The 18,122-nt window shown below is 36.0% G+C and overlaps 1 protein-coding gene across 1 annotated transcript in view; it reads right to left on the bottom strand.

Annotated features, from left to right (window-relative positions):
• CSTF3 (cleavage stimulation factor subunit 3) overlaps positions 1–18,122 on the bottom strand; it is a 71,209-nt gene that overhangs the window by 6,498 nt on the left and 46,589 nt on the right. Inside the window, exons 4-15 of the mRNA XM_004436839.3 lie at positions 13,918–13,950; positions 13,423–13,520; positions 12,214–12,280; positions 12,097–12,131; positions 11,884–12,010; positions 10,417–10,494; positions 9,221–9,383; positions 7,041–7,150; positions 6,543–6,659; positions 6,208–6,282; positions 4,332–4,475; positions 3,283–3,385 (exon numbers count right to left, since the gene is read on the bottom strand). Of these exons, the coding sequence (XP_004436896.1) occupies positions 3,283–3,385; positions 4,332–4,475; positions 6,208–6,282; positions 6,543–6,659; positions 7,041–7,150; positions 9,221–9,383; positions 10,417–10,494; positions 11,884–12,010; positions 12,097–12,131; positions 12,214–12,280; positions 13,423–13,520; positions 13,918–13,950 (1,150 nt within the window). The remainder of the gene's footprint in view (positions 1–3,282; positions 3,386–4,331; positions 4,476–6,207; positions 6,283–6,542; positions 6,660–7,040; positions 7,151–9,220; positions 9,384–10,416; positions 10,495–11,883; positions 12,011–12,096; positions 12,132–12,213; positions 12,281–13,422; positions 13,521–13,917; positions 13,951–18,122) is intronic.

Genomic DNA, 18,122 nt, shown 5'->3' with positions numbered 1-18,122 from the left:
AGAAAGGTCACTATTATAACACCCAATTTTTATAGATGAAGAAACTCGAGGTTCACAAAGATTCAGTGAGTTGCTCACTGTTACTGAGTAATAGAGCTATAACTAGAAGCCAGGTATTCCTGCCTTGAGTTCAGCCCTCCTTCTATAGGATACTGTAGCTGTAATGTCCAACGATTTATAATTGTGTGATATCTGAACCAGGTATCCCATTTGCCTCTAAAAAGTAATGAAAATGACATGTCTGCTGACATTAGAAGTGTCAAACTACTGGTATTTACTACTGAACGTGAAGGATGGTAAGCTCAAATTTACATATAGTTGATTTTCTTATTTTGTAGCACCAGGACTAATCTATATATAACTATTTAAAGTTCTCGTACAGGTATTGGTATTGGTACTAGATTGGTAGATAAATATGCAAATGGCAAGTGAATTAAGAATGGCACCAGAGGTGGATTAAAATTTAAGAGTCCTGGAAGGTCCTCTGTAGCTGGAAATGGGAAAATGATACTTTTTGCTACGCTTCAAGGGATCTATTTTAAAATTTAAGAATCTAGCAGTAAATTCACTAATAATCATTGAATTGTATGTTTAAACTGGGGGGGCCGGCCCCATGGCCTAGTGGTTAAGCTCAGCGCGCTCCACTTCAGTGGCCCAGGTTCAGTTCCCAGGTGCAGACCTATACCATTCATCAGTGGCCATGCTGTGGCGGCGACCCACATACAAAATAGAGGAAGACTGGCACAGGTGTTAGCTCGGTAAATCTTCCTCCACAAAAATAAATAAATAAATAATAAATAAAATGAGTGCATTTATGGTATATAAATTATACCTCAATAAAATTGTTTTAAAAAAAATCAGGCAAAGTGGTTGATTTTTATTGCCTCAGGGTAGTTATTCAGTTTTACTACACATCCAAATGCAAAGTAAAACCAAAAGATTAAATGCATTGAACCAAAGAAGATGGCACCATATTCGTGGCTTTCATCTTCAACGTACATACTGTACTTTAAAAAATGTTAAGTTGGGGCCAGCCCCGTGGCTTAGCGGTTAAGTGCTCGCGCTCCGCTGCTGGCGGCCCGGGTTCGGATCCCGGGCGCGCACCGACGCACCGCTTCTCCGGCCATGCTGAGGCCGCGTCCCACATACAGTAACTAGAAGGATGTGCAGCTATGACATACAACTATCTACTGGGGCTTTGGGGGGAAAATAAATTTAAAAATCTTTAAAAAAAGTAAAAAAATAAAAATAAATTAAAAATAAAAAATGTTAAGTAAATCTTACATTTTATTCTTTTTGCTTTCTTCCAAGCTTTGCTCTGGACACTTTTTAACATTCCACACAACTTTCCACTGCTTGTTACATGCTGTGTTCTCTGCCTGGAATGCATTTTCCTGTTTCTTTATCTGGCTAACTATTGTTCATCCTTCAAGACCCACCTCACATCCCCTTCTCTATGACACCCTCTAGAACAGTGCTGTCCAACAGAAATATAATGCAAGCCAACTATGCAATTTAAATTTTCTACTAGCTACATGTAAAAGAGTAAAAACAGGTGAAATTAATTATAACATTTTATTTAACCCAATATATCTAAATTATTATCATTTCAACATGTAGTCAATATGAAAAATTATTAATATATTTTACATTCTTTTTTTTGCACTAACTCTTTGAAATCTGGTGTATATTTTACACTCACACATCTCATTTTGGCCTAGCCACCTTGAAAGGTGCTCAATACTTAGTCCAGTGGCTACCGTAATAGTACAGCACAGCTCTAGAACTTAGATTATACTCTCCTCTCTGTGCTTCCAAAGTACTTCATTCAGGGCTCTACTATAGAATTTAGCACATTTTTTTCATGATCGCAATCATCATCATAAATAGTTAACATTTATAGAATGCTTACCACATTCCATATCTAAGTCAAACACATGCAAAAACTCATTTAATCCTCTCAACAATCCTGTGAAAGGTACTCTTGTTATGACCGTTCCGCAGATGAGAAATCTGAAACAAGATTATACACCTAACCCCAGAACTCATGCTACAATTAAGCACCAGGTGACAATGCAGTTATGTTTACACATCTGATTCCCTCACGAGAATGCTCTAAGGGGAAGAATGGAGTTCTATTCACCTTTGCATTCCCAGGCCCCAGTAACCAGAGGGTACTGAGTAAATGATGGACAGATGGGTAGAGGGATGAGCAAATGAACAAACTAGCCAAGACACTGCTTTTGGAAGACAATGCTGACGTCAGATACCATCCTCATTTGTAGAGTAAGAAACATTACACATACTAGAAACTATTCTAAAAAATCAAGAAAAATAATTAAAAATTGGTGAGAAACATTAATTCATACAAGAGAATTTCTTTTTAATTAAATGTTCCACTGTCTCACGTTTTGGAGTTAAATCTTTTTCCAGAGTGTAGAATCACTAAGCTGAAATATCAAATCATATTTAAGTGGTTTTTTTCCTACTATTTAGGTATATCAAATGCTATATTCTTCTGAAATACCATGAAAATCATTGATATATACCTGTAATATCTAATTCTATAATCATTTACATGGCACATAATTGTTTATTTCTTTCTTAAACCAATTTTTATACCAGATCATTTTTCATTAAGAAATTACATATCCTGGACTGTGGGTAACTAGACTCAATGAGATCTACGCATACGTACACATGTACTGTGTATATGAATCCCCTAGCTCAGTGCCTGGTGTAAGGCAGGAACTCAGCAAAGGATGGCTGTTATGATTATTACAGCAGAATAGGGAAATAAAAATAAAGATGCTCATAAACATGATGTTTCCTTTTGAAATTTCTTGCCCAGTAGCCTCAAAGCACTTTACTTTACTACTTGGGCATCTTTTAGTTTTGGCGGCTAGAGATTTGTTTTTGTCTACTTCCCCCGGCCTCCAGGAAACAAGAGATGACTTGGCCAGAGTCATCCGAGATGAGCATGAATAACTCTGTGTCTCCCAATTTTTAATTTGTGGCTTTATCCTACTACTGATGACACTTTACTGATGATACATTAAAGATCATTCTGCAGAGTGAAAAGGCATCTACCCTTACTCAATAAATATAAATTCATGGTTGATAGGTCATAACTATTTCTTGAGTGTCTGTCAAACGCCTGGTTCTGCTGTGATGACAGAATTATAACACCTTCAAGAAGGAAAAAAGCAGCAACATTAATTTCAGAGAATGACATTGATGGTTTAATATTAAGTAACCATTACAGATCTAGAATCTACTTACCATTGAGGTGAGAAAGATAGTCAATATAGGCCAGGACATATTCTGGAATGTCTCCATATTTCTTTAGCCCCAGTTCAAAAATCTTAAAGGCAACAGATTTGTCCTAAAAGTAAAGAGAGAAAAGTACTGATTTCCATGAAATGTGAGAAAGATACTCAAAAGAATATTAAAACAAAACCTAAATACAACAGGGCCAGCCCGGTGGCATAGTGGTTAAGTGCGCACACTCCACTTCAGCAGCCTGGGTTTCACAGGTTCAGATCCCAGGCACGGACCTAGGTACCACTTATCAAGCCATGCTGTGGCAGGCGTCCCACATATAAAATAGAGGAAGAATGGCAACAGATGTTAGCTCAGGGCGAATCTTCCTCAGCAGAAAAAGAAAAAGAATTAAAATGGAAATTAAAATCATGCTAAGTAAAAAGTGGTGGCTAAAAACCATTCAAGGGGGTTAGCTCAGTGACAATCTTCCTCAGCAAAAAGAGGAGGATTGGCAACAGATGTTAGCTCAGGGCCAATCTTCCTCACACACACACAAAAAAACACCTAAATATGACAAGGTACATTAAGAATTAAAATGGAGGGGCTGGCCTGGTGGTGTAGTGGTTAAGTTCGTGTGTTCCACTTCAGCAGTCCGGGTTCAGATTCCCGACGCAGACCTACACTACTCGTCAGCCATGCTGTGGTGGCAACCCACATACAAAAAGAGGAAGATTGGCAACAGATGTTAGCTCAGGGCGAATCTTCCTCAGCAGGAAAAAAAAAAAAAGAATTAAAATGGAAATTAAAATCATGCTAAGTAAAAACTGATGGCTAAAAACCATTCATGGGGGTTCAGATTCAGAAATATGGAGTTTAACAAGGCACACATTAGCAGGCATAGGGATTCGGATGATGCTCCATGTAACTTTACACAGATACATTTAGACTTCCCTTATGATATGGAGCAATTAAAGCTTAATGACAGAAACCAGGACTACCTTTCTTTTCATTAACATAGCTCAGATGAAGAAAATTATTTTACCTTTATATTTTGTTTCAGTTCTTACCTTACTACAGTAATATTCCATGAGGGCTGCAGTAACATAGACATGGTGGCGGGTTCTGGTATCTTCTCTTGCTTTTTTAAATATCATTCTTCCAGATTTGATACCTTCTGCTCTCCTTGCAAATTTCATATATTGGATATATACCTATACAAAAAAAAGTATTTTTCTACAGATTAGGCAGAATGTCATCCCTGTAGCATCCAACACAGGCTCCTCTTATTCCCATCCTAGTACGTTCCTGCAGAAGAGAGCAATCTTGAATACTCAAGGAATCAGAAAGTAAGATTACACATATTGCACTATTTATCCACAACACAACCTTTTCCTGGTATTAAAGACGCATGCAAATTAATTTTTTAAAATTGTGATATAATTCACATACCACAAAATCCATACTTTAAAGTATACAATTCAATGGTTTTTAGTATATTCACAAGGTTGTGTAATCATCACCAATATTTAATTCCAGAACATGCAAATTAAATTTTAAACGGGGATTGAAACTGGAACTACTGAAAACATTTCCATTAATGAATGCCAACACCTGGAAAACTCAAGGTTTGATCTAACACAAGCATGTTTAACAATATATATTTAACTTCACATTTTCTTAGTTTATTACCTTAAAAGCCTACTACTTGATTTTCCAAAGACCATATAACTTTTTTGATAGACTACTTCTGAGCCATTTTATACTCAGCATCTACCGAGTGTCCAGCACAGGATGAGGAAGCAATACTTGTTCAGTGAACAAATGTCTCTGGACTACAAGTAGGGTAACTATGAGTAGGGTCCTGATTTGCCCAGTTTTGATGTCAACCTGTGTTGCCCAGTTTTGACAGATGGGATGGATGGATGAATGAACTGAGTTCCTCAAGGAAAGGAATTTTATCTAGTTTGTCATTATACTACTGGGATCTAGCACAGTGTATGGCACAGAGTGGTTTGCTAAATGAATTTTAAAATAATGAATAAATGCAAGCAATTAGAGCAGTGGAATCCCAATATAAACAAACAAAAAATCAAGAAAGCTGTTGTTGACTTGAGGCAGAGGGTCTAGACCCCACACATTGGCCTGTCCCCTCCCACTCCCACTTGAAGAGCTCCATTGCACTTTTGAAGAAATTTAGGGCTTCAAAAACCACTATTATAGGGGCCAGCCCGGTGGCATAGCGGTTAAGTTCGCGCGCTCCGCTGTGGCGGCCCGGGGTTTGCAGGGTGGATCCCAGGCGTGGACCAATGCACCACTTGTCAAGCAATGCTGTGGTGGCATCCCATATAAAGTAGAGGAAGATGGGCACAGGTGTTAGTCCAGGGCCAATCTGCCCCAGTAAAAAGAGGATTGGCAACAGATGTTAGCTCAGGGCTAATCATCCTCACAAAAAAAAAAAAAAAGAAAGAAAGAAAAACACTATTATAGAGCAGAATTAGGGATAAAGTGAGTTCCAGTCCAATCCTTTCCCAGGATGTTGGTTTCTCCTGCCTCCATTTATTTAAAAAGAAATATTTATTAAGCAATAATTATGTGGCATAAATGGCTACAAACCATTATCATGAGAAAATGTTAGAGGAAGCTCCACTGTATCTGTTTGATACTGCTGCATTTAAAAAAATTCAGCAGAGAACAGATCAGTAATTGCCAGGGATAGAGAGAGAGGGAAGGGATGACTGCAAAGGGGTCACATGAGGGAATTTTGGGGAGGTGATTGAAGTGTTTTGTACCTTAACTGTGATGGTGGTCCCATGACCTAATGTTATTGGTCAAAATTCATAGAACCATACAACAAAAACAGTGAATTTTACTGTACGTAAATTAATTTTTTTTGTTGTTAAAGCAGACTGCAAAGGTAGAAAAGAGATATGTAAAGCTACTCACCAAGGTGGGGTCAATATCCTCAATTGCCAGAAGTCTGTTATATATACTGTGAACTTTCTCATACTTCATGCGACTCTAAGGTGGTAGAGAAGAAGTGGATATAAACATATACTCATAAACAAGCAGGATTTGAGCTCTGAGGAATGCAGAGGCTGCACCTCACAATGGTACCTGCTTTAAGCATAAATATATAATGAGATGAGGCCTAATAACAGTTCATTTTGCATCATCTCTGTCTACCAAAAACAATATGCCTGACAAAGAAGCAGCCAGAAAAAATTCAGTCCTGCAGTAAAGAATCCAATTATAAGAAAGGTCTAAATATTTTTATTCACCTCTTCATAATCTGCATATGCAAAATAAAGAAGCATATTCTTCTTTAATAAAGTGCTTATGGCTCTTTCATATATATTAGCAGCTTCATCACTAAATAATTTGGCATTATTCATATCCTAGGAGAAAAAACAAGAAAATCTCAGTCTCAATAATTTTAATATAGCTGAAAGAGAATAAAACATACACTCATATATATATACACATATGGACACACATGAATTTCTGGATTCTAAAAAAATTCCAAAGGCTTCTTCCATTATTTTAACAGAAGAGTCATAGAAGTACTCTAAAAGATTCATCACTTTAATACAGCTACTGTATTTTAATTCTGACTAAGGTAGTCTAATCATATAAAAGTGTCACTAAGATTCAAAGTGACATAAGATTAAAATTTTCAACACTTAAACTTTATTACCAAAATGCAGTTTTATATTTTTAGCAAATTATTGTCATAGCAAAACCATGAAAACATGAAAAAGGGAAAAAGGAATACTCACCCCCTTCTCTGCTAGAAGTTTACTTGACTGCTCAAGATACTGGGCAGCTTCATACCAAATATCAGGGTGATGGCCCAGCACGAGCAGGCACTGTTCATAAGCAAACATAACTAAGGGAAGACATTCACAATACTCAATTAAAATAAACATCATTTATAAAACTATCAATACAAGCATCACAACTAAATTATTAGGCTAAGACAAGACTCTCAATAATGAGTGATAATTAGAAATAAAAAGCTTTAGTGATTTCTAGTACTATCATCCACCCAAGCCCCATCTATTCATCATTTATTAAATTAATATTTATTGAGCACCAGCTACATGCTAGGGAATGTGAAGGACACCATGAATACACCAGTGAATAAGACTTCCTATACTCAAGAAGTCTGCAGCATATTGGGAAGATCAATACGAAGAAAGCAATTATAAAAAATAATAAGGGGACCGGCCCCCTGGCGTAGCAGTTAAGTGCGCACGCTCCACTGCTGGCAGCCCAGGTTCAGATCCCGGGCGCGCACCAACGCACCGCTTGTCAGGCCATGCTGCAGCGGCATCCCACATAAAGTGGAGGAAGATGGGCACGGATGTTAGCCCAGGGCCCGTCTTCCTCAGCAAAAAGAGGAGGATTGGCATGGATGTTAGCTCAGGGCTGATGTTCCTCTCACACACAAAAAAAGTATCCTGATGAGGAAAGTACAGCGTAGGAACTGACATCTAAAGCAAAACCTGAGAAGGGATAGAAACTGGTCAGACGTGAGAGTATATGGAGTGCAGGAAGGACAGGAGTGGATACAAAAATGGTGTAGCCAAAGTAAACAGTATCTGCAATGGCCTAGCGGTGAGAGAGGAAGGCAAGATTGAGGGATTTTAAAAAATTCCAAATTCTAGTTCTGGCAATGGCAGTAGTTTGTATCAGACTAACTCTCCTGAAAATAAAAATCATAAAATAAAAAATGCAAAAAGCAACTCTAAGGCATCGGAGAATGACCAAAAGAAACAGAAACCAAAGAGGATTGAGCCCTGAAAAAATCGGAACCACACTGGGTAAGACCCATATTTAATATGGTTTTCCCCTCTACGGCACACCCCTATGTGTATAGTTCTGGGATAGCTAGAACTCAAGTCAAATGCTGAAGTTTTACTGGCTTGAAGCAAGTAACATGGAATTCTGGGCTACAAGAGCAGCTGGAAATTATAGGGGAAAATCCCCAAAAAGAGAGAGCCACAGAGGGTGGAGCCTGAAAGTCTGGGCATAAATGCCCTCAAATCTTTAACTGACCACTAAAATACACATACACAGGAAAGAATACAAAGAGCTCAAGTGGAAAGCAAAGCTGGAAGACTGAAACAGCTGAATAGATATCCCAGAGGGCACCCAGCGTAATGGAAACCAAGTCTAGAACTTGAGTCCCATCAAGTGAGATGGTCTGGGTAAACACCTTGCATTTTCCATTATGTCTTAGGAGTAAAGACTATGTCCCAGGACTAAGAGATTTACTCTGACATTAAGGGCAAAACTAAAACAGACCCATCCTAACAGTGTAAAACCAAGCCTCCTCAAGGTCCAGGTGATGTGCAAGTAATTTAACTCTCTGCTAAAATAAAACTCAACATTCTTCAGAAGAAGATAACAGAATCTAGTCTTTACAAAGTATCACTTGTACATCTGTACAATGTCCAAAAGAAAATTTTTAAATGTCTAAACTTTTGAGAAAACAGGAATATATGACCCATAATTGAGACAAAAAGGAACCAACCCCATGATAGGCCAGATGCTGGAATTAGCAGATGAGGATTTTATAACTGCTGTTATAAACATGTTCAAGGATATAAAGAAAAAGATGGTAATAGAGAATCTCAACAGAGAAATGGAAACTATAAAAAGGAAAATATAAAAAAGGAACTATAAAAAATACAAAAATTTCTAGAATGCAAATTTATAGAACGGAAAAGTATAATATGTGAAATGAAGAAGTCACTGGATGGCCTTAACAGCAGATTGGATATGATAAAACAAAGGTCAGTAAACATGGAGACAGATCTATAGAAATTATTAAATCTGTAGAACATACAGAAAAAAATACTGGGGGTAAAAAATAGCCTCAGTAACCTATGGGATAATATCAGTTGGTCTAACATTCATGTAACTGGAGTCCCAGGAGGGTTAATCTTGTTACCTCTTTTTGTTATAAGAGTCTGATCTTCTGTACGAAGAGGGTTGCTCTTTTCCCACTGTATGTATTTCTTCCACATATCCACCTGCTGAGCTTCTTGAGGAGTATTCTGAGGAGGCACCGAGGGAGCATTGCGGTCCAAACCTTTCATTACTGTCTCATATTCCTAGACAACAAGCATTTAGAATTCTTTGAGCCGAGGAACAACTCGTATATATGGGATGGAGCTGATCAGTTTGGAATACTTTGTTCAAAATGCCTATTTTTTCCAAATACCACTTTATTAATATAATCTAAAAACTATTTAAGAGCAAGGAGAAAGATAGCAGAGAATTACTTGCCTGAGACCAGGTTCCCAGGACTGAGTGAACAGAATACCCCTGGGCCCTCTCTGCAGGTGATCTAGGAGACCACTCTCCAGGACAGAGGAGTTGACAGATCAGCACGACTAATGATCTGGTGGAATCATTACTGCTATCTTTGGAGAAACTATGTGTCTTTTTAAATTTCAATAGTTTGTATTACTAGGTTATTTTCCCTAACCTCTAACAGTGTCAATGAATGGAAAAGTATGCACACAAGACAAAAATCTGTCCCTGAGAGCTATGTTATTATACACAGAGTAGTGCAACATTCAGACATGTATGAGCAGATAGGAGGGAAGGATAAGAAGTACTTCCTCAATTCTAAGTAGAATCTTCTCTCTACAACCTCTGTTTCTGTATTTTAAAAAATAATTTCTTCATGGGCCGGCCCCGAGGCTTAGCGGTTAAGTGCACGCGCTCCGCTGCTGGCGGCCCGGGTTCGGACCCTGGGCGCACACCAACGCACCGCTTCTCCGGCCATGCTGAGGCCGCATCCCACATACAGCAACTAGAAGGATACGCAGCTATGACATACAACTATCTACTGGGGCTTTGGGAGGAAAAATAAATAAAATTAAATAAAATTAAAATAAAATAAAATAAATAATAATAATTTCTTCCAAACACGATTTATTCTATTTTGTCCTTTAAGGTGTCTGTAAAGAGGTATTTCATTTCAAATATATCATCTGCTCAGACAATGCAATTAATTGTCAGTAGTTACGACTGCCAATGACTGAAAATATCAAGAGTAATACCAGACAGGGAAAGCTCTTATGTAAGCAATATACTCATAACAATCATTAAAATAAGAGGCCTGATGGAATTCCATACCTTAGCTACACGCCTAGCATTCATGTAATCTCTACTACGATCTTCAATCATTTTTTTAGCTAAATGAATATTAATACCCTAAAAAAAAAAAGAAAAACGTATATTATTTTTAAATTAAGTATATTTGAATATTAGTACAATACAGTTAACTTATTCATTTACTAAACTACTTTAAATTCTTTATTTTAAAAGATTTTTTGGTTAGTAAAGGTTTAATCAGATTACATGCTTCAGAGATCAAGGAGGATCTGCTTATGTCTGTTATGAGCTGGTAGTAAGTGTCTACATATCAGGAATTTATAAAAATAGGCAATGATTTGGAAAGGGTCAATTCCACTAATAAAGAATGATGTGCAGATTCATCTGGGTGAATAGCCACGGCTTAGCCCTAAAAGCCCTTTTCTAACTAGGTCTGCATAACTTTAAAAATAAGCACAGAGGTAGCAAGGAGACGTAAACATTCACTCATGCCGAGCAGTTCTCAAAGAGTAATGCAAGGATTCCTGATCCTCGAGACCCTTTCAGGGGGTCCATGAGATCAAAACAATTTTCATATAATACTAAGACTTTATTTGCCTCCCTCAAAAATATACAGTGGAGTTTTTCAGAGGCTACATGATGTCCAATATCGTAACAGATTGAATTTAGAAGCAGATATGAAAATCTAGCTATCTTTTAGTAAGCTAGATATTAAAGAGATTTGCAAAAATATAAATAGATGCCACTCTTCTCACTAAATTTTTTTTGTTTTGGAAAATACAGTTTGTTTTAATGCTATTTATGTTAAAACGTAAGGAGTTTATTATTATAAACTTCAAATGAATTAATAAATAAACATCTTGAAAATTTCATGCTAAATATTGATAGATAAAAGCCACATTAAAATTAAAAGTTCTTTGTGGTCTTCAATAATTTTTTAAAATCCCAAGATCAAAAACTTTAACTTTCTTCTAATGATAGAGCTTATTTGACATGTATTTTTACAGATACGGGCTTATTAGCTCAGTTGGTTAAAACACATGCCAATGAGACAAAGATCTTGGACTGCAGCCCCACATCTCACCAATGCAAGCCAATAATCACATCACCGTAACTAGGTAAAAGAGGTGCATTGCAACTGATCATTGCTACTGGAAAAACAATTCTAAAAAGGTACCATTTCAGATCAATGACAATGTGTATGGATGATTGTGTGGGTAGGGTTCAGCATTGAAGAAAAATGGTTTTGTAAGAACTGTAATCTTCCCAGAGTATTCTCTAAAAAATAACTCAACAGTAATATGAGACTCTCAAAAACCTTGCAAAACCATTACGTGTGGTTCTTTCATTACAATCAATATAAAAACAGACATGTGCAGCACTCGTATTCAGGTACCAGATACTAGAAAGCCTAGAATCCACAAATCCACAATGCATAAAAATTAAAATGGCTTGGTTATAATAATAAACTCCTCCAGCCTAATTTACCTCTTCATACTTGTTATAGTCTCTCCAGAGTTGTTCAATGTTGATCATTGGATTAACACAACCTCGTTGATAAACTCTTCGGACAGCTGTTATTCTCTGATTTTCTGCATAAGATCCAACAGCTTCCCTGGTGTTAGATAAGAAATACCATCAATTATATTATAGCTAAGTTGACTGTTCACATGGAAAAAAAAAAACTATAAAAATACTTACACGCCTTTTAAGAAATTGATGTAATCCACCCAAATCTAAGAAACAAAAAAAATGTTAGTATGTTTCTTAATCTTTTCAAGTTTATTAAGGGTACATATTAAAAAATTTTAACTCTACCTGATAAGACATAATTTCCATTCCAATTTTATCCAGTGCAAAGTCATATGCTTGAGCCATTTTTTCTCTGAAATAAATGTGAAAGATATGTTTTTTAATTGAATTTGTTATTAAAATGATCTGCAACTGAAACATAATCATAACTTCTGATCATATGATCAGAACAGCATTTGAACCTTTTGTATAAACAAAAATGGAAAGACATCTTTGCAAGTATATAATGGTTCTTTTGTGTTTAACTTGTCAATGTCATTAATTTATATTTTGTTTCCTTTATCTACTGCTTGTGAGCTTATCAAAGATAAGGCCCATGTTTTACTTTATATTCTTTTTTTATTTATTTATTTTTCCCCCAAAGCCCCAGTAGATAGTTGTGTGTCACAGCTGCACATCCTTCCAGTTGCTGCATGTGGGACGCGGCCTCAGCATGGCCGTAGAAGCTGCGCATCAGTGTGCGCCCGGGATCCGAACCCGGGCCGCCAGCAGCGGAGCGCGCGCACTTAACCACTAAGCCACGGGGCCGGCCCTATCTTTATATTCTTTAAATTGCCTAATCTTATATGTAGCAGATTCAAATGTGGAAATATCTGGTTCTTTGATTAATGAGGTAAGTTAGGCCTGAAGACCTATGTCTGAAGTAAAATTTAGAGAGAAAGAACTTCTTCAATATAAGACAATAAAGGATAATGAGGAAAAGAAAGATAGAATTCTAGTATAGAAATAACTTCCCTGTTTGTTATATACAAAAATAGCATTTGAGAAAGTCCATTATTTAGATTCAGTGAAGATGGGTAGGTGGGTATAAGTCATGTGGGGAGGTCAACTACACAACAATAGAATTGTCAAAGATGCCTTAGAACACTTAAGTAGCACATGGCATTGTGACCTGCCAAGCGAGGTGCCACAAGAAGAAATAAGACGCTTCTTATTAAGTTTGACAACAAGACAAGAAAGTGATTTGGTGTTGCAAATGTACAGTGTTTCAATGTAGAAGAGGGGCTTGGATGATTAAATTCTCCAGAATAAGACTAATGCCAGTGGCTTTTTTTGAAGCACTGTTTTCTAAGTTTTACTGACTTCTCAGAGAATCTTGACTTTTCAAATCCCTAAGTCTCTTCCTCCCTGGAGTTAAGAAAAGGTGTGAGTTTATGCGGGATTGACTGTGTGCCCGAAGATGACTTGCATTCTTAAGATCCTTATATAACTTACTTGTAACTTGGCAGTTTACCCTTGGTTTCTCGGACATATGAAAGATAACACTTCCATAAATCAATGTGCAAAACCTTCATAAGGCATCTCTGAAATAGCTGAAAATACAAGAAAATATTATTAGCATCCACATTAAATAAATTTCACATATACATGGGTGAAATGGAGCATTAAAAAAACAAATTAAGTTCCTTTCATTAATTTATCTCCTTTCAAATAAATGGCAAATAACAGCTCTCTCCCATTTTCAGTTTAGACAATCAAAATCATTCTCATGATTTTGGTCAGTAGAGTATAATTATTTTCTTTTCCAAAATTTTTATTATGAACACTTTCAAGGATACAAAAAAGTCAAATAAGTGCAATGAACTCCTATATAATCAAATCACTACCTAGATTCAATAATTCTTAACATTTTGCTATATTTGCTTTATATATGGTAAGTCTTAAGTTAAACTTGACCATAGAATTCAATGTATATTTAAGAGGACTCACCTTTTCAACCTTGTCATAATTTTTAGCTTTAATCTGAAGAGAAACACAAAAATATAGGGTTAATATCATCCTTTTTAGAGTACTAAAACTATCTCTGAGTTTCTTGACTAATCTTGCAAATTCATCTCTACACTTTCCTATTAATTTTGTCTTTCAAAAATAACAAATAATAGAAGTCCAAACCCAACATGGACAATATGCATTGTAAACATGCCTTTCATAAATTGACTCTATATGGATAGATTTTCATACACTCATTTATGTTGAAATTTTGTGAATTTAAAATTTTGTAAAATAGTCACAAAATAAATACAGAAATATATACAAAGCATACTTGAATAGGTCTTTAAGTATCTACTGAAGACAAACTTTACTTAAAGCTTTACTTTCCTTGAATAGCTACTACTAAAACAATCTGAGTAGAGCAGCAAAAAAGATCTGCTAATTTTGACTACACATAAATTTTAGTCACTCAGTCAATCTACTATATTCCAGGCACTGTGCTAGGCACCGGGGCTACCACAGTGAACAAAAGGTGCACGGTCTGCTTGTGTCCTCATAGAGCTTACAATTTTATGGGGAAAATAAGTGCCAAGATGGGAGAAGTACAGGGTGCTGTGGGAGCATAAAACTCACACTTGGGGAGTTGCAGAAGATTTCCTGGAAAAAGTTAAAATGTTAAGGATGAGGTGTTAAGACTGGTAAAGAAAGGGAGGAGTTCATACAAAAACCAAGGTTAAAGATTAGATTTCCCTTCCTTTTGAATATTTTCATCAGATGGTAGGTGGGGTTACTTGCTCAACAGTGATATATTAGCAAATCTTCGTTTTACCCTGGCAAGTGAATAATTTGATTCGTTAGAGAAACCTTGGCTTTTGGCCCTTCTCCCTGAGAAGCGTATATAAATTTTCCCACTGCTTTCTTGCTTACAGTGCAGTAGGTGAGAACTCCAGTGACAGCCTTTCTTTTGCTGATAACTTGTTCTTTCTCTCCGGAACTTGGAAGATTTCCCCTTGATCTTCAGAGTTCATAAATTTTAACAGGATATGCCTAAATAAGGTCTTTGCTCTTTGAGGCAATTTAGTCAAGGCTCTGGAGTGAGACCTCTTAGGTATCCGCTTTACCTCTTTTTTCCTCATCTGAATGAGAGATAATAATACCTATTTTGTAGGGCTGTTGTAAGGACTCAATGAGTCAATAAATTTGAAGCCATTAAAAACACTTCCAGGCAGAGTGAGCACGCAGTAATTGCCATTTATTATTACCACGAACTCTGCCTGGAACTCAGCATGCCATTTGAAGCTACATTCAAGTCTTTCTCAGCTTAAGAATTTTTTTCTTTCTAACAGAATTGCCTCTCTTCCACCTGTTCCTTTTAGAACTCCTATTATACACATTAGGTCTCCTTGTTCTATCTCCTCAAAATCTGTTATTTTTATGCTTTCTTTGGATTTTTGCTCTAGGTTTAGAAATATTTCTTCCACTAGATTCTCCAGGCCGCTAATTTAAGTCTCCACGTAACCATTCTCCATGGAGAAAATATGGAATATACACAAAGTTGTTAATATAGTTGTGGCCAGCAGAGTTCTGTGGGTGGAGGGAGGAATACAGGCAAGAAAAGAGACTGTACTTCATGTATATGATTTCATTTATGCATTTCAGTAAAAATTACGTGTATATGTGTGTAAGAAACATAAACCAAAAAAATTTTACGTTTTTTCCCCTACATGAATTGGTCCTGTATCTTGGATTCATCAATTATTTATTGCTTCAATTGTTATTAAATACATTTATATAGAAAAATATTCCTATATTTGACTAATATAAGAAGACTCTGGGGCCGGCCCGGTGGCTTAGCGGTTAAGTGCGCGCGCTCCGCTGCTGGCGGCCCGGGTTCAGATCCCGGGCACGCACCGACGTACCACTTCTCCGGCCATGCTGGGGCCGCGTCCCACATACAGCAACTAGAAGGATGTGCAGCTATGACATACAACTATCTACTGGGGCTTTGGGGGAAAAATACATAAATAAAATCTTTAAAAAAAAAAAAAGAAGACTCTGGCCTTGACTACATCGCCACTGATTGTCACTCATTAGTTCAATAAATACTCTTTGACAGCCCCTCTACAGAGCCTATGCTGGTGGTATTACCACAGCAGCTATCTCATTATAGTTTGAACATTATTCAATTTTTAAAAATATCAACGTGTTTTGGAGAAGTGGTGTGATAAAATGAAAGGAATTTGATCATCTTACTACTGAATCTCTCCCAGCCTCAGTGTTCTCCACTTATAAAACAGAATAGTAATATCTACTACAAACGGTTTTCCAAAGATTGAAAAGAAAATAAAGCATAAACATTCCAGGTGCTTATAAATCATACCAATTAACAAAATTATGAATCAAAGGAGTATAAACTTTTCATTACATCATCTCTAAACAGAGCTATGAAAACCAAGTAGCTAGAAAGAGCAATGTTGTTGTTATAACAGGCCCCATTTGAGAGAAAAGGCAAGGTTATGCTGCAGGCCATATTCAAATCCCACTATTGGTGAAACCAGCACAAGATTATGCAAACACTCTGCCTTGGGTCATCCTACTACTAGTCCAATTTTCTTCTTTAAAAGATTATTATCCTAGGCATTGTTCACTAGTACTTATATGAAAACATCTTACCTATAAATTAAATATTCTTAAATATATTTAGCATAGTTAGGTACTTTGCTACAGGAATCTACCTGATAACCAAAGCTTGGTTTATATTTTAAAAATAAAGAAAAATTCTTGATATTGCTTTGAATTTTGTTTTGTTTTGACATCAGAGATTCTTGGATCTTTCTGTCATTAACCAACAGAAAATGCCTCCATTTAAAGCCCATTATACACATACACATAATTTTGCAAAGCTTACTAAAAACTTGCTCATATCTTATCTATTAAAAGTATAATGTTATGTAATTTTAAATGACAGGGGCTCTTAAAAAATTATCTTTAGTCTTCGGTTCTCAAACTTTAATGTGCAAACAGTCATCTGAGGTGATTGTTAAAAGTGTAGATTTCCATTTTTTAACAGGAATCCCAAGTTATTCTAATGCAAAGATTTTTAAAAGTGGTTGGAAGTATACCAAAATATGAACAATTGAGCGTAATGGAATGATTGTTTTTCAAAATTCCTATAATGTGGTTACATTATTTTTGTAATTTAAAAAACCATTACAAGAAAAAATTGAGAATCGTTTTTAATACTTATCCTTCTCATATATCTACTGTTTATCAGAAAAATTTATCACACAATTGCAATATAACTTTTTTGATGAATCATTTGAATTTCACCAAGATATGAAAAGTTGCTGTGGAGGAAAAGGAATAAAAATTTCTAATTGTCAACTTCTTAATTATTTGTATTTCAGAAAGTGGGAAGATAACTGGAATACTATCAAGATTAATTAAACTTCAAATTTAATTCAATTCAAATGGACAGTTATTTGGGGAAGAGTGAAACAAGTATAACATATTGAGGCAACAAAGCTGTGCTCCTGGCGCTGCTGAGCACTTCCTATTTCCAGTCCTGTGTTAATTTACACGATGATTTCCCAAGTATTAATTGAACATTATTGTCTTTGGGAACTAAAACTATCCTCTGGGCAATTACTGGAACTAATGATTACTTACAGCAGATTATTTAATTTTGTAAATAAGTAATGTAAACCTTATCAGAAGAAAAAAAGTCTAATAAACCTTTGACTAACTGTGGTAAGCTCCATTTTCAATAGTTTAGATTAGCTATGCCTTTTACCTGGAACACTGTTATATGTAGATCTAAAGAAGCCACAATATTAAGTGTTTAAAAATAAATTAGTTTTTCTTAACTAATGTTAGGCACATTTTTCATATTTCATTAAATACTTCATAAAATGTTGGTGTAAATGCCTATAAAACTAACATTTTTCTTATCAGAGAAATAAACCTCTACAGGTCAACAGCGTTTTGGCTGATTTCCTCAAATAGAGGTTTTTTTTCTTATAATATACCTTGGGGAAAAATAAATAAATCCCATAACATCAGAAATTTTTTTAATGTAATTTTTTAAATCATCAATTATAAGAATCATTAATAAGTAACTGGACAATTAATTTTAAATGGTTCAAAAGCATATTTGACAAGTGAACCCAAATGACATAACTGTACAGAAGAAAGTAAACAAG

Source organism: Ceratotherium simum, chromosome 34 (assembly GCF_057802395.1).
Source record: "Ceratotherium simum simum isolate JZ-2026a chromosome 34, ASM5780239v1, whole genome shotgun sequence".
Taxonomy (NCBI): Eukaryota; Metazoa; Chordata; class Mammalia; order Perissodactyla; family Rhinocerotidae; genus Ceratotherium; species Ceratotherium simum.
Note: the sequence above shows the minus strand (reverse complement) of the source record. Positions and strands in the feature narration are given on the sequence as shown.